Source organism: Monodon monoceros, unplaced genomic scaffold, assembly GCF_005190385.1.
Source record: "Monodon monoceros isolate NGI ecotype Baffin Bay Population unplaced genomic scaffold, NGI_Narwhal_1 Super_Scaffold_11, whole genome shotgun sequence".
Classification (NCBI taxonomy): domain Eukaryota; kingdom Metazoa; phylum Chordata; class Mammalia; order Artiodactyla; family Monodontidae; genus Monodon; species Monodon monoceros.
In genome coordinates, this window is record NW_021703767.1 from 68,229,028 (window position 1) to 68,245,480 (window position 16,453).

Here is a 16,453-nt window from a genome sequence, read left to right on the forward strand (position 1 = left end):
TGCTGCAAATCCTGTAATTGATCCAGCCAATTAAGTCAGGAAATTCCTCTCTAAATTTAACATGTCCATCAATCTCATCCAAAATGGTAGCACGGATGTGGTGGGCGGAGCCTTTGAGGCTATTTTGATTTAATCCAGCCAAAACTACAGAGGGCTTCCCCCACCTCACAGATTTACTCATTTCTCAGTCAATTCTGGTTTTATTAAACTCAGCAATGTAAGCACCTCATAAAATAATCTTCATCAATACTCCCCTGCTGGACTCACACATTTCCACTGTGGAAGTGTTGCCGATTAGAGCTGCTAAGGCAATGGGCAGAAATCTCCTGTTGTATTGCCTTTGGTGTACTTGTGTCCCTACTTGTGAATCTGTGATTATCCCTCTTTTCCAACAAGGGTTTAGGGCAACGTGTGTATGTGGAGATTTACTCACAAATGGAAAGTTATCCTCTATTAAAGTCAAACTCTACTGGGGTCATCTCCCCCACCCTGAGAAGACCATCTGTCACCCCAGTGCATTGCTCTAATTGACCAGACCGGGCCAAGAGGAGCCCACACACATATGCACGAAGACGACGTTACATGTGGAGACTGGATATCATCTTTAATAATGCCACAGCCCAACATCCTTTTTGTTGCGGTGGTAGATCGTGATCGTGTGTGTACATGTGTGCGTTCCTGAACAGAGGAGGGCCCAGCAGAGACGCCCACGCGGGTCTCAGCCAACAGCTCTGTTGAGCAGCAACTGGAGAGCCGTCTCCACTGGCCTCCCGCCTCCCTTCCTCCTGGGTCACCTTTCGTGCACTCTGATTGAAAGGCCGAGGAATGTGCCAGCCCAGATTAAAGGACTTCTCAGCACAGATCAGTCTCCAGCCCCCAGTCCTCACTGCCTCTGACCAGAGGGATGTCGCTGGGTAAAGCACAGACTGCTAGGCAAAGGTGGAAAATCTGCTCCAGCCTTGGTCCCCATGTCACACTGGGGCAGCACCACAATGACCCAGCCCTGGGGCAGAGAATCCAGAACTACTGGGGTCATTTGACTAGTTTCTTTCAGAGATAATCAGGATGTAGCCCAGGCCCTTCCTGGGGCCAGCCAAAGAGGGGCAGACTCAGCCCCTGATAGCTACAAGGGCTGTCATTTCCAACCCAAACCTAAAAGCCTGCCCTCCTGCCATCTCCACTCTCCAATTCCCTCACACGCCTGGTAGGTCCACAGCCCAGACATGGCAGGAGAGATCAGCATGACGGTGGGTTCCAAGGAGGCCATGAGAGACCCGGGCTGAGCTGGAACTGCAGCCATGTGCCAGCCTGAAGCCAGCCCTCTCCCCCATGGTCACCGCCAGCCAGAGCTCTTTGAAGCCAGATGGGACCCCACAAGGCAAGGCAGCAAGTTCTTGGCCTAGTGCAGAGGGAGAAAACCAAACTGGCTCCACCGTCCCACCTCCACCTGCTCTGTGCCTTAGGAAGGCAAGGAGCCCAAGTCCCCAGGACAGTGGTATCAGCTGTTGGGGAAGCACTGTTGTCCAGGTGAGGCCTCAGGCCGGAAGCTGTGTTTGTTCAGTGGACTCGGGTAGTAGGTGGTCGTGTACACATTGGTCTGCTGCAATGGGTAGAAGTTGGCTCTGTCATCGGGGATCAGGTTATTCTTATTCAGGGTCTGTGGGAGAAGGAAAGAACAAGAGAGGAAGGGGTGAAGGGAGAGACGGGGAAAGAGGACAGGCCAGAGCAAGGAAATCAGGAGCCAGTCAATGAGAGAACGTCTGGCTGCTGACACAGTGTTCTGCTCACCACGCCACTGCTCTCCCCCGAGTGCCCAGCCTAGTTATGTCCTGCGTAGGGCCAGGACCACTGCACCCTTCACCCTGCCCTCTGCTTCTCCGAGAGGACTCCCACCTTGAATTCCATGGGTGTGTACTTCTCATTCTTAGGGGCACCCCCGCCCTTGTAATGCAGGTGGTTGGGGGTGGCGGGATGGACGAGCGTGGACTCCTGGGACTGGTGCCGGCAGTGCTGGCAGTACAGGTACACCGCCAAGGTCAGCAGCCCAGAGCCTACGAAGCAGGAGATGCCTGTGGCCACCAGGTGGAGGAGACTGAACCCTGGGAGAGGGAAGAGACAAGAGGTAAGGAAAGGGCCACTGTGAAGACCCCCAACTGCCCCCCAATAGGAGGCTCTGAGACATAAAGGGAAGGGCTTTGAAGCCAGAGTCATCAGAAACAGGAAGGCTGCGTGGCCTGTCACCAGGGGCCTGTCTCACAGGACCACCTGTGGCTTGGGTCGGAGGAGGCAGCCAGTGGTGTGGAGTTGGGTGACTCTTCTTGAATACAGACTTGACCACCACTTCTTAGCTGAGGGGCATGGATGGAATTGCCCAGACTCTCCTACACGTGGTCTAAAGCAGTGCGGGACCTCAACAAGGTTTGTGGGTCTGGAGCGAGAAGTGGAGAGACTCCAGGTTTCGGAGTAGGTGGGTCTCCTCCTTGGGAAGGGGCGGGGGGCGTGGATCATCATGAGGTGGGGCAGGTTCCTTTTACCTCCACAGCCAGTGGCCTCATCCACACTGGAGGCAGGCAGGATCACTGCAGGAAGACAAGCAAGAGTGGGTGTAAGAGGCAGGGAGGAGAGGACTTGAGTCCCTCCAGGGCGGTGTGTGTTGGTGTGTGTCTCGGAGGACCCCTGGGTCAGCGCTGACCTGTGGGACTGCACCTGGGGACCTTCATTTCCCTTGGTCTCCCCCCAGGCCCCACCTCTAAGAAAGGTAGGCCCATCCATCAAATGAGGAAGTGCAAAGGCCCAAAGTGTGTGAACCTCCCACCCCGGCATTTCATCCTGCACCCCGCAGGATACTTCAGAAGGGGAAAGAAGCTGGGGGCTCAGGGCAGGAAGGGTTGGTGTCAAGGTGCTGGCTCGAAGACCTACCGGGCATCTCCCTGTAGGGGCAGGGGCGGCTCTGGCTGCTGTTTCCAGCACAAGTGCTGGGCCCGGGGACCAGCTCCTCGCAGTACCGGCCACGGCTTTGGACTCCATCCTCCGTGCATGTACTCCACTCAGACCATGGCGACCAGCCTTCTGTGTGTTGTGGGTTGGGATGAGGTTAACCACCCAGACCCCCTTAGTGGGGATGCGCAGACTCCGCATTGCTCCCCAGGCCCTGCCAGATGCACTTAGTACCTGGGCAGGCCTGTGTGGCACACAGCGCCTCCTCCGTGTGCAGCCCGAGACAGATGTCCTCGCCCGGAAAGGGGGCGGGGCTGCTGCAGGAACGGGTGCGTTGATAGTGGCCGCCACCGCAGGAGGCTGAGCATGGGGACCAAGAGGTCCAGCAGGACCAGGCACCCCGCACTGCAAGGCGATGGGGTGGATGAAGAGGGGCTGCAGGTGCAGGCATGGCCCAAGACAGTCTTCTACCCCAACCCAGGCTAGGCCTCTCAGGGCCACACTGCCCTCAACATCCACCCTGCCCCAGCCCTACAGTCCACTGTTAGGGAGTCCCCCTCCCCTCAGGGGTGGCAGGAGAAACGCAGGCTGCAGAGGGGACACCAAAAACCAACTCCGCCTCAAATCAAGCTCCTTGTCTAGCTAACCCATTAAAGGAGACAAAACAGCGACACGGAGGGTGAGAAAATGCCCTGGTCCCTGGGAGTAGCTGCCGTGTCCATGTTCAGGGCAGAAAATTGCTCTGGGGGCCGGCCCTGTACAAAGTTGGCAGGGAGGAGAGGTCTCCAACCAGGAGTTAGTTGTAGCCTGGGGAGGCCTGGGAGTCTCCCCGATGGGGGTTCCCTGGGCGAGGGTTTCCCTGGGCCAAGATTCCTTAGTGGAGGGCTACCTGGACAAGCTTGGGGGTTGCAGTCCTGGTACTCGGCAGCGTCACCCACGCACGGCAGGCCCCCGTTGCGGGGCTCCGGGTTTGTGCATGTTCTCTTGCGGACGCGGAAGCCCAGCTCACAGTCTCGGGAGCAGGAGGTCCACGGGCCCCAGGCGGCCCAGCCCCCGCTCACCGTGTGCGGGGAGGTGCCCCCGCTGCGCAGGAGCTCCTCCACCAAGGCTGGAGGGATACAGGGGGGCTGGCCTCAGCCACAGAGGGCTCCCACGGCAGCCCAAAGGCCTCCCGCCTTCTTCCAAACCGCACGTCCCCTCCCTGCCCCCTCCTCCCCCACCTCTCACTCCCGGCCCCGCCCCATCGCTCTGGGCCTGGGAGGGAGGGTGGCGGGTGGGGAGACGCAGGGCTGTACCGTCCGTGTCGCAGGCTCCAGAGCCGTCCGCGGGGCAGGTTCGGGTCTCCGTCCTCCTCCGGCCAAACTGCAGCCCGTGGGGGTCGGCCAGCGGCGCGCGGCACGTGAAGCGGAAGCGCTGCTCCTGCCGCGCCCCGCCCTGGGTCACGTTCACCGGTAGCCAGGGCGTCCACGGCGTGTTGCGCCGCACTTCGGGGCAGCCTTCATGGTTGCAAGTCTTGAACTCCTTCGGGATGAGGACTGGTGCTGTTGCACAGCCTCGCAGCCCCAGGCCTGTCCCGCGCTCCGCCCCCCGCCCCTTCTCTGCACTCCGCTTGGCTCGAGGTCCAGGCATCCCGCGCCCGCCCCCGGCCCGGCCCGGCCCGGCCCTCACCACGCCGCAGCCCGGGCAGGAGTTGCCGTTCTCACAGGCCCGACGCCGCGATTGCACACCGATCCCACAGTGGCTGCTGCACTTGCTCCAGGAGCCCCAGGATGCCCAGAAGATGGGCACCGGGCAAGGCGTGTTTTCGTTACAGAACCTGACGGGGAGAGGGGGAGGAGTCGTTACTCTAGGGAACGGGCACCCCTTTCCCTATGAGAGGTCACTGAGATTGCGAGACTGGGAAAACGAGGGTCCACTGGACCACCTGGAGAATCCAGGCCACCTTCTAGGGGGCCCGGGAAGTCGGCGACCTCGGGGCTGGCTTGTCGCAGAAACCAATAGCCACGCCCTAGCTCACCGTTCCTCCCGGCTCTTGCCCACGCAGATGCGGCCCCCGTGGCGCGGAGCAGGGTTGCTGCAACTTCGCTGGCGGACCTGGAATCCGATCCCACAGGAGGTGCTGCATAGGGCCCACGATGACCACGGTGTCCACGCCCCGTTCCTGGTGGGGCCGGAGGGGATAGAGACAAATGACCCTCTGAGCTCTAGCTTCTCAGATCTAATCACATCTGCACAGATGGATTTTGTATTGTTGTCAGGAACTGCCATTGACAGGAGATAGTTCCTAACCAGGCCTTCTCAGGAATGACTTATTCATTCATTTGTTCACTCCTCAAACATGCATTGAGAGCCTTCTTCCATATATCAGGCTGTGCTTAGGGTTCGAGCACAGAGATACACCCACATGGCCTCTACTCGCAGGGGAAAAGGACATATTCTCTAGAGAAGGCCTTTGCCATCTGCAACCTTTGTTTCAGCCTTGTTGGTTGGCAGACCCTGGTATTCAAACCCATGCTCTCTCCCCCGTTCTACTACTGCACATGCTTTGCTCCAACCTCAAGACACCACCCACTCTTGTCTCCTTTGCCCCTAATTTTCAAATTTTGGCACTACCAATTACTGGCTGTTTAAGGCTGGGCAAGTTACCGAAACCTTCTGTGCCTCATCATACTCTTATCTTTAAAGTAAGGATAATGATTGTATTCCTACCCCATGAGGTTGTGATGGTTAAATTAATAAATGTAGTGTATATAAAATTATTTTAAGAGTGTCAAGAATTATGGGTTATTTATTTTAATCACTTTAGGGAGTCCTCAGGTAGTAGGCAGTGTGCAAGCTCTCTCTCTCTCTCTTTCTCTCTCTCTCTAAATATATATATAATATGATCTCATTTAACCCTCCCAACAACCTTCAGGGTGGGCACTGTAACCCTCATTTAGAGAAGCTCAGAGTGGTTAAGTAGCTACCGCCATCCCATGCTGTCCCTCCTGTTTGGGACTGCAAGGCTTATTGAGGATATGATCTGGCTAGGGATAACTCCCACACCTCTTTGTATAAAGAGCACCGCAAGGCAGAAAGTTCTCTCCCACTGGAGTGGAAACTCTCCCAGGGCTCATGTTTCCTGCCTCAGACATCAGCCACCTGTCCAGTGCCCTGCACAGCCCTGAAGTGTTTTCTGTCCCTTAGTGCAAACATCTGGCTGGGGATGCCCCATTCCATCCATCCCCCCTCCCCCATTCCAAGGCCACCGCCAGCAAGCCCTGCGTCCTCACATACCTGGAGCAGTTGGCAACGTGGATGGCTGGGCCCAGGCAGTCACAGCCCCCACAGCGGGGTCGGGGGGAGTCACAGGCCCGGGCCCGACACAGGCAAGAACCTGAGTTGTCCCCATCTAAGTGCTCACACGGTTGCCATGGTGACCATGGGCCGAAGCCCCCATCCCGAGTCACATTTCGCACCTGAAGACACACACCAGGAGCACGACCCTGTCACACAAGGCAGGGGCAGGGAAGGTACAAGGTCCCAGGGCTGTGGGGACACTGATGGAGAGTCATGGCCTGAATTCGGGGGAAGAGGTCCCTGGTGGGGGGTACAAAAGGGTTCTCACAGGACATGCTGTGATGTTCTGGGTCCAGAGGCTCATGTTGGAGCTGTCCTCAAGTGTGCTGCAACGTTGCTGCTTCCCGTCCCAGCCGCAGTACGGGTCCCGTGCCCCCAGGCATGCCCTGCCAGACAGAGGTCCAGAGACTCAAGCCCACTGGACTCCCACCATCACCTGCATCCCAAGAATACACCTGGACACTCTCCTCTGGGCACTTCTTTCATTCAGTTGTCCTCCACAATAATAACGAAGTTCACTGAGTACTTACTGTGTGCCAGGCATCGTTTTAAGCACTTTAGAAGCATGAATTAACTCAATACAACAACCCAATGAGGAAGGTACTGTTATTATCTTCATGTTACATGGAGGAAACCCAGAGCCGACCATGGACTCACACTATGGTGCTCCAGAACCCACACACTTAGCCAAGAGATTACTGCCTTCCCTGAGTCTGGGTGCCCCACAGTCTTCATCTAGGGCCACAGATGAAGATGTGGTGAACAGAAATCCAAAGAGGTAGTTCCTCCCTGCTAGACACTATGATTATAGTGATGGAAAGGACCTTACAGATGATCTGGCCCAGTGGTTCTCAACCTGGCTGCACGTTAGAATCACTAAAGGAGCTTTTTTTAAAAAAAATTCCTTCATTAAAAACAAAAATAGTAGTTATTTATTTATTTGGCTGCGCCGGGTCTTAGTTGCGGCCTGCGGGATCTTTGTTACTGTGTGAGAGATCTCTGTTGTGGAATGTGGGCTCTTAGTTGAGGCATGTGGGATCCAGTTCCCTGTCCAGGGATCGAACCCAGGCCCTCTGCATTGGGAGCGCAGTCTTAACCATTGGACCACCAGGGAAGTCCCTAAAGGATCTTTTTTAAAAATACTGATACATGGGCCCACCCCAGACAAGAATTTCTGGGTGGGTGGGCTGGGGATTTAAAACCTTGAGCGGGGGGGCTTCCCTGGTGGCGCAGTGGTTGAGAATCCGCCTGCCGATGCAGGGGACACGTGTTCGTGCCCCGGTCCGGGAAGATCCCACATCCCGCGGAGCGGCTGGGCCCGTGGGCCATGGCCGCTGAGCCTGCGCGTCTGGAGCCTGTGCTCCGCGACGGGAGGGGCCACGGCAGTGAGAGGCCCGCGTACCACACACACAAAAAAAATGCTTGAGGGTGATTCTAATGGGAGCCAGACTGAGAATCCCTGGGATCCATAAAACAACCTTTTCATTGTACAATGGAAGAAACAGTCACAGAGAAGGGAACAGGCGTTTCCCCAGGATCACGCAAACTGTACGTGGCAGAGCTGAGGCTAGAACCTAGACCTCCCCACCACACTCTTCCCCTCATGCACCTGCTTCCCAGCTGGAGGCTGTGTCTTACTTCACACACTGAGTGAACGTGAGCCCGTGCCTCAAAACACAGGTGCAGGGTCAGGGGACACCTGGGCATAGTCCAGGGTCACCTGGGCATCCACATGTTTGTGCCGCTCAGTGGCAGGACCCAGAGTCCAATGCATTGGCATCATAAGAATGAGCTCAGGCTGGGATGAGCCAGGGGTCACATCCCAGGTCCCCATTATTCCTAGGCAGGTCTATCTCAAATGAGCCAGGAGAGGTAACGGTTCACACGCTGATGCATGTCCCAAAGCCCCCACTTCCCATAACCTAGGCTCCTCTCTTCCCTTTTTACTTCTGACTTAGTCATCGTATCCTCTACAGTTTTTAACAACAACAACAAGAGTTAAATCTCTACTGGTAAGACTCCAAGGAGGGGAAAAACAATATGGGAATTGTGGAATCAGGATTTCCTGTCCATTGCTAAGTAAACAGAATATCAGATTCTGGAGCCTGAAGGAGGTTCCCTCCAATACCCAGAGAGCCCACTGCCAACCTCAGGGGATTCGCTGGGTCCCTTCTGCCTCCTTTCGCCAACTTCCACCCTCTCTGGCCAGGCCTGGCCGCTCCACAGCAGTGGGCCTGCTGCAGAGGGTCTAGGAGAGCACTGAGAGGGACAGTGAGGCAGTAACTGGAGGTTAGAAAGCAGAAGAGGTTTGGGGTTAAGGAGGTGCTGGATGACAAAGAGGGTGGGGGAGCCCATGCGATGACATGAGTCTGCAGAGGGATTTTCCTTTGGCCAAAGGAGCTAAGGCTGCCCAGGGCTAAAGGGATACACAAAGGAGTCAAGGGGCTGCCCCTTTGGTGTCTTCAGGATAGAATCTTTCTTTTCTCTTGAAACTTCAGGCAAAGTCACCTGTCAGGTGAGTTCTTTATTTTCAGTGAGTTCAATAGACCAAAGAGAAAAGAGGTTATACAGAGACCTTATAAAGAAGAGGGTGGGGCTTCCCTGGTGGCGCAGTGGCTGAGAGTCTGCCTGCCAATGCAGGGGACGCGGGTTCGAGCCCTGGTCCGGGAAGATCCCACATGCTGCGGAGCAACTAAGCCCGTGCGCTACAACTACTGAGCCTGCACTCTAGAGCCCATGAGCCACAACTACTGAGCCCATGTGCCACAACTACTGAAGCCTGCGTGCGTACAGCCCGTGCTCCGCAACAAGAGAAGCCACCGCAATGAGAAGCCTGCGCACCGCAGTGAAGAGTAGCGCCCGCTCATGACCTCCGATAAAGGAGGTGATGCGTGGGGTTTCAGTGAGTGACAGCCTCGCTGGACCCCAGTAAACATACCCTGGCCCACCTGGGAATCCAGAACACTCATCTATTTCTCAAGACTATGTTTCCATTTTATTCTCTCAAGGACAATTTGTGTGAATTATACAACGTACGGGTGCTCGTATTTTCATTTGGGATCAATGGTTTGATTTAGGTGTGTTTCGCCAGCAAATACATCAAACTGGACATCATAGGACTGAATACAATACACGTGCAAAAGTAGTCTCAGCATCCTGTGGTTTTGAGGTTCTGCTTACTGGCTGACATCTGGGTCAAATGTGCTGCTAGCAGATTCAGCCAATCAGAACTCAGTAAAGCCCACTCCTGAGTGTATTTCCCTCAGTTCTCAGAAATGGGCATCAAACTCTAGAAGCATTGCTATGGCACTTTACAAGCAACATAGATTAAATAGCTTAAAAAACAACTAGCCATGACGAGTGATTAATAATAATAATAATACATACATGCATACATATATACGATTCTATCCATCAAAAACAAATGTCTGCCAGTAGGGAGAATGGATGAGAGCAGATAATTTGAATTGATTTACACAGATAAAAACAGAAGATTCTGGAGGAATGCAATTTGCCTCATGCTACTTCCTTCATCTAGGGCCTAACCAGTTCTAGAACAGTTGTTCCCAGTCTTGACAACAAATCAGAATCTCCTGGGGATCTTTTAAAAGGCTTAAGCAACCGAAACAAAAATCCCTCCTATTTCCGGGCCTTCTGGACTGGAGTAAGCCCAGGCACCAGAGTCTTTGAAACACTCCTCAGGTGATTGCAATGAACAGCATTAGAACTGCTGTTCCAGGGCCACTTTTGTCAGGGTTCTCAAGCCAAGAGATGAAGTGCCTTGTCTTTCCAATCCATGACAGGATGAGAAAAGAGTGAAGAAAAACACAGAGTAGATGCTGGCCCCAGCCCCTCACTCAGGATCCCTTGCCCTCAGCCTCTCCTGCTCACAATTCTCCCAGAGAAGAAAGAGGAGACCAGATTCTCCATGGACACGCCTGCCCTGCCCTGCCCCAGTCCTGGCCGCCTGAGGGGACCTGCGAGACCCCCCTGGCACCAGCGCCTGAGCTCTTTTCTTGTCCACATTTGCTGCTTTTGGCCAAAGGCCACTCCAGAGCTTCCAGAGCAGAGAATGTTCTTAAGAAAATTAAAGCTCCAAGCACAGGAGAGTGAGAGTGTCTCTGATAGCAGTGGGTGGTAGCTTAGAGTTGCTTTCATAAGAGCAGCCATCAGACCAATAATACATCATCATGTCTTTTTTACTGCAGTGTCTCAGGCAGCCATTACAAAAGGCAACGGGTTCATTTCATGGGCTCTAAAGCAGGACAGAGATGGATGGTGAAATGTGCAAGCAGGCGGATTCCAGCACTGCGTAGCAAGGGTTTCACAATGGGAGCTGTCCAGGGTGGAGCTTGGGAGGAAGTGGCCATTAATTAAGATGGTAGTGGAACGGGGCCCAGGCCCCCTGCCAGGGAGGGAGGTTGGGATAAGCTGGCAATAAGGGGCCCCTCCCTCCAGGGCAGCATGAAAGGCGTGCTGGAAGGAGGAAGGGGGCAGTTCTTCATGCCTAAAACACCTGCTTTGTAGAGCCAGCCAGCCATTCACTCGCTCTGCTCGTCCTCCTGTGAGCACCAGTCTCTCTGGCCAGGCCAGGGTCCTGGTCGTGCCCCATGGGGCTGAGGTTTGCCTGAGTGAAAGGAGGGTGCTGGAGACAAGCCCCTGGATTCTGGACAGAGGAGGGCACCTGAAGGGGCCTCTGCTTAACCACCCTCAGCTTCCTGCCAGCTTTGGAAGGAATGAGGATAGACGCAGGAAAGGTCTCTCATGGGACACAGTAAAACCCCGTGACAAACTGCCTCACAACAGCATACATTCTGATATAGTGTGATGGGCAGTTGGCTCCCAGACTCCCGGAGCGCACAGCTTGCTGGCAGCACGGGCTTACTCTGGTCATTTTATAACTTTGCAGTAATGAGACCGCACATTTTAGATCCACCTATAGCTTTACGGCAGGGTTTCCACTGTACATATCAAGGCCTCTTATCCCAAACTCAGGAAACCAAAAGTATCAGACACCGAACTGACCTCTGTCTACCTTGCTGTTCCACCTGGCCACGTTTCGTGAACTCCCTGTCCCCTGTCTGCAGCACCACGTGAATGGGGAAACGTCCGGCATTGTCGCTCCTCTCGTTCCACTGCAGACCCCATCACGTCATATCTGGCCTAGAGCCACAGCAGCTCACGCTGGCCAACCATCTGCCCCGAGACAATGCTGCTCGCCACTGTCTGATTGATCTTTGTAAGACACCTATTCACACTGCCCATCACACCACTCCCCCGTTCAAAGACCACTTCAGTGCCTCCAGTCACAGGATTCAAGTCAAAATCCTCCCTTGGCATTCTCAGCTGGCCTCAATCCACTTTCCAGTCCCATTCCCCACTCCTCTCCTGCACCAGCCTGCTCTCAGGCCAAGCAATCAATCAACTGCAGGATCAGTCATGTGTAGCAGGCCACTTTGTGGCTGGGGCTGGGCATGGCCCCCTGGTGGAGTATAAAAAATACTGGGACATTGGACTTGCCTTCAAGGATTTACAGCCTCTTAAATAACACGGTACATGTGAAAAGTTTAATAATGACACAGCAGTTAAAGAAGCACATAAGAGAGAAATGCCATGCTTCATTGCCAAGCAGTGCTGTCTGTATTCAGCGTCACAAATCCTGAGACTCCAGAGAGCCCAGGAGACTGGAGGGCCCCTAAATGCATTTGCGGAGATAAAAAAGGAATAAGGACACTAGCTACCAATGATGACTCGCTGGACTAGGCACTTCGTGAGCATTATTCCCAATCCTTACAGCTCCTCTGCCAAAAGTAAATACCATCTGTTTCGTCACATTTCCCCCTATTTTCCCCAGGAGAAAGCCACAGCTCAAAAGGTTAAGTAAGTAACTTGCTCAGGACCATACAGCTGGCAGATGACGAAGCTGAGATGGGGTCCCAGGTACATCCAATTCCACCATGCAAATCCCTCCCATTATACCCCATTCTCTCCCCACATGTCAGATTCAGGCCAAGGTCTCTCTCCCCAGCCAGACATCTAGAGCCCTGAGGGAAGTGAGAGTGTTCCAGACCTATTTCATCTTGCCTCCCTCTTCTCACACCGACAGCCCCGTGAAGTGCTCTGAGCGTGGGAGGGCTTCGCAAATGTTCGGTGCTTTGCTGATGGAGCCCTGTGCTGGGGCCGAGGGAAGCTTGGGTATCTGCCCACTGCGCTCGCCTCCCCCCCACTCCCCGCTGTCACACCATGACCTTCTAGCCTTCTCCCTGGCCCTCCAGGCCTCTGCTCAGATCCCAGCACACTCCACCGGGGCTGGAAAACAACCCTTGGCAGCCTGGTTGCCATTTGTCTCCCAAATCTTGAGGACAGATGGGCACAGCCAGGAGGTCCCTGTGTTGCAAAGGCCACAGAAGCCCACATGGCTGTGGCTATGCCAGCTAAAGGCAATTTTTGAATTATCTCCAAAATGAACGGGTGCAGCTCAGGGTAGCCTCACATGCTTAGGAGTCTGAGATACATTTGCATTTGGCTTTGGAATAGGCTTTTGTTTCCCCCTTAAACGTCAATGTCATTATTGCCAAATTTGTGAATCCACCTGAAGCTAAGGTATGGAGAACTGATTGCAGAAGCTGTTGGGAAGACAACGTCCCATCTCCACATGTTTCCTCACCTCCAACCCACCCATGCCAGGCCTTTCTGCCTCTTCTAAGTGGGGAAGTTACAGAAGCAAACTTGGGGCTGACTCAAAGTATCATCTCCTATCTGTCCTCACATCTGCATAGCAAGTGCTGTGGTTTCAAAGATAAAGACCACTCTCTGAACTGAAGGGACTGAGAGTAAATCACGTGGTCTAGAGATGGCCACCAGGCCCTAACTGTGGGCTTGACAACAGGGATAATGACAGCCACCACTGTTTGCTCAACACATATATTCCCCAGGTGGGTGATAAGTGGTTTTGGCAGATTATCCCACTTATCCTTCACAAAAACCCTGCAGAGATTTTATGAGGAGGAAACCAAGGTTCAGAGAGGTTAAATGACTTGTCCAAAGGCACACAACTGGAGATTGCGCCAGGAATGCCATCCCAGGACGACCTGACTCCAAAGCTCCACCTCTTAAGCGCCAGCTCCCAGTGCGATCGGCAGGCATCTGCGTCTGGAGGCGCACCCGCCCGGCCGCCCGGCCGCCTTCCCGCGGCGCCCGCTTACCCCTGGCTGCGGTAGGCGGCACACCTCTCCAGCGGTACCCGCAGCACGCCGTCACTCAAGCCCACGAAGAGTGCGCGGGCGCTGTGCAGGATGCGCAGGCTGCGCAGCGGCTCCCGGCGCCCGGGGGGCAGCACGTGCAGCTCCTCCAGGTAGCAGCCGCGGAGGCTGCGGCTCGTCGTGGACAGCGCCTTCAGGATGGTGCCGGACTCTGGAGGGGCCAGATCAGGGTGGCCTTAAAGGCCCCGGAACCTCGCGGCCCAGCCCCTGCCGCTCAACCTCCTCCCACCCCGAGCGCCGGCGGGGCGGGGCGAGGCGGCCTCACCCGTGCCGATGTAGAGCACGTGGTAGAGAGTATCCTTGGCCTGCACAAGGTCCACCACGAGGTGTGAGAAGCGCACGCTGTCCTGGGTGACACAGGGCTCGGGTGTCACCGGCTGCACGGCCTCGCTCATCAGGAACAGGCGCTGTGCATCCTGCAGGCTTCGCTCCGTCAGGTTCTCGTTGGGGCCCACCTCGGGCAGGGTGCCGCACTGCGGCAGGGAACCGGGTCACGCATGACCAGCCGGCGGGCTGCCGCGGTCCCGTATCCCTCCTTCCTCGCAACCCAGACTCTGATTCTCCAATCCCTTCTCCCCGCCCCCCCAAAATCCCCCGCTAAGTGCCCTGCACCCTCTTCCAGGAAGATGTCTCATCTTTGGGAACTAAGGGAAAATGAGGCTGGGAAGACAGAGGATGAGGGACCTACCAGGGATGGAGAAGAGGACAAGGAAGATGAAAGGGGGGCTGGATTATCTAGAAACGGATCATATGAGTGTGGATAACAAGTGTCCTGTTATTTCATGCTGTCGCTGTAGGTGCCCCTCCCCCATGTTGGGCCAAGCCCTGCCTTCCCTCTCCCATGTCCCTATCAGCTCAAGGTTCTTATGCCTTCTAAACCAAAGCTGGAAGGCAACTACCATTTACTGAGCACCTACTACATTCTACAGACCACCTCAGGTGCATATCAACCCTCCAACGTATCTATGAGGTCGATGGTATTATCCCCATGTGCCAGATAAGGGTAAAGAGGCTCAAGGAGGTTGAGTGACTTGCCCAAGGTGACACAGAGAGGGCTAGATCTGGGTCAGGATTGTACTACTGAAAAGCCTGAGGTCTTACCCTGCTCCATTCTGCCTCCTGGTCAGGAAGTTGGATGGATATGCAAATCAACCATCTGCAGTTTTCTCTGTGCCATGGCTACTTCCCCTTCTCCACACTGGGGATGCTCACACCACCCATGGCTGGGCTCTGACCACTCCTGGCACTCAGAGATCCTCCAGGCATTAGTACCCATACTGGGTAGACTGCAAGCAAACTCCAGCTAAAAATCCCTGAATTCTGGCCAGATAGCTTGTGATTGCTCTCCTGGTTCCCTACACTGAGTAGAGCTGAGGTCCCCCCTCCCTGCCTCTCTGGAGGTGAGGGGTCACATTTAGAGATGGCTCAGAGCAGGCTCCCTTGTTCTGCATCCCACCCACTCTCCCTTTCTTGCTCCACAGTCTTGAGGTTACCACCCTCGTAGGGAACCATCGCGGACCCCACAGATGGGCATAGATGAGCAGGGACACGTTTGGTGGTTGCACTAAGTAGCTGGGAATCAGCTTGCGGCTGGTAGTCTGGGGGAGGGTGGTATGTGAGGAGAGGGAAAGGGGAGGAGAAGCTGTACCTGGAAATTGGGGATGGGGTTGGCGATGGGGAGCCAGGCAGCCCTGGGGTTCTCCTGGTAGCGAAACGGGCCATTGAAAGCCTGAGAGATGGCACTGAGGTTGAAGGCGCAGACAGCAGATGCGGCAATGCTGTTTCTGAAAGGCAAGAGATGGAGGCACGCTGCCTTCCCTGGAGGCCTCGGCACCTTCCCCTTAAATCCCATGGCCAGCTGTCAGATCACAGCATGGCACAGCTCCAAGGCTTACTAGGCACCTATGATGACTCTGGTGCCTTCCGCACCACAGGGGTATCACAGAAGGAGGAAACATGGTTTTCACACCGTGGAAAGCCTCTGGTAAAGAAAGACCCACTGATGAGAAGCACTGGTAGATCCTTCTGTGCTACCTCCCCATCCCCTTCGTTTATTCAGTGGGAGGGTCAAATAAAGTCAATGGTTTTCAAACATTTTAGTCCCTGGCCCACTGTAAGAAATATATTTTATATTACAGCTCAGTAGGACACACACATACATGCACACATACACATTTGCAATGAATTTTCATGAAGCAATATGTACCCTTACTAAATACATTATACTCTGATATTTTTATTCCGATCGATTCTGCTTTATTTATTTTATTTAAAAAAAAGAGGGCTTCCCTGGTGGCGCAGTGGTTGAGAGTCCGCCTGCCGATGCAGGGGACACGGGTTCGTGCCCCGGTCCGGGAAGATCCCACGTGCCGCGGAGCGGCTGAGCCCGTGAGCCATGGCCGCTGAGCCTGCGCGTCCGGAGCCTGTGCTCCGCAACGGGAGGGGCCGCAACAGTGAGAGGCCCGCGTGCCGCCAAAAAAAAAAAAAAAAAAAAAGAAAACCCAACAACAACTTCGTTGCCAAACCAGTAACGTATGCTGCAACCCACCACCCGCAGCCAGGCGACCTCTCAGATCCCTTTCAGTCATGGATTCAGACGTTTCTAAGAGTCTGACGTGGGCAGTTCGGAGAGAGGATACCACTACACCAAGTGTTTCCAGGGCTGTTCTCCACACTCAGCCCCTCTCCCAAATGTGTGCATTTCGCTCCCCTCTGCCTGGTCGCAGTCCCCACTGTCTCCTCCAGGATGCTGCACTGTCCCTGCAGCCCGTCCGGTCTCCTCTGATCCATTATCCACACAGCAGCCGGAGTGAGTGTTACAAAATGCACATCTGAGCTAGTCCCTGTCCTCCTTTAAACCCTCCAATAACATCCCCTTACTCTTAGGATAAAGATCAAAACCCTTAAAGCAGTCT

General features: G+C 54.7%; 1 protein-coding gene across 4 annotated transcripts in view; it reads right to left on the bottom strand.

The window, feature by feature from the left end:
- Nucleotides 1-237: 237 nt before the first annotated feature.
- SEMA5B (semaphorin 5B) overlaps nucleotides 238-16,453 on the bottom strand; it is a 123,080-nt gene continuing 106,864 nt past the window's right edge. For 2 of the 4 annotated variants that reach the window (XM_029215461.1, XM_029215462.1), the window contains 14 exons: nucleotides 15,187-15,322; nucleotides 13,804-14,011; nucleotides 13,482-13,689; nucleotides 6,545-6,662; nucleotides 6,214-6,395; nucleotides 4,955-5,098; nucleotides 4,606-4,753; nucleotides 4,233-4,458; nucleotides 3,827-4,045; nucleotides 3,172-3,342; nucleotides 2,920-3,069; nucleotides 2,535-2,579; nucleotides 1,894-2,099; nucleotides 238-1,657 (listed from right to left, as the gene is read on the bottom strand). In XM_029215461.1, coding sequence (XP_029071294.1) covers nucleotides 1,499-1,657; nucleotides 1,894-2,099; nucleotides 2,535-2,579; nucleotides 2,920-3,069; nucleotides 3,172-3,342; nucleotides 3,827-4,045; nucleotides 4,233-4,458; nucleotides 4,606-4,753; nucleotides 4,955-5,098; nucleotides 6,214-6,395; nucleotides 6,545-6,662; nucleotides 13,482-13,689; nucleotides 13,804-14,011; nucleotides 15,187-15,322 — 2,320 coding nt within the window. In that variant the 3' untranslated portion in view covers nucleotides 238-1,498. The remainder of the gene's footprint in view (nucleotides 1,658-1,893; nucleotides 2,100-2,534; nucleotides 2,580-2,919; nucleotides 3,070-3,171; nucleotides 3,343-3,826; nucleotides 4,046-4,232; nucleotides 4,459-4,605; nucleotides 4,754-4,954; nucleotides 5,099-6,213; nucleotides 6,396-6,544; nucleotides 6,663-13,481; nucleotides 13,690-13,803; nucleotides 14,012-15,186; nucleotides 15,323-16,453) is intronic. The other 2 variants (XM_029215460.1, XM_029215459.1) reach the window with 1 other exon arrangement.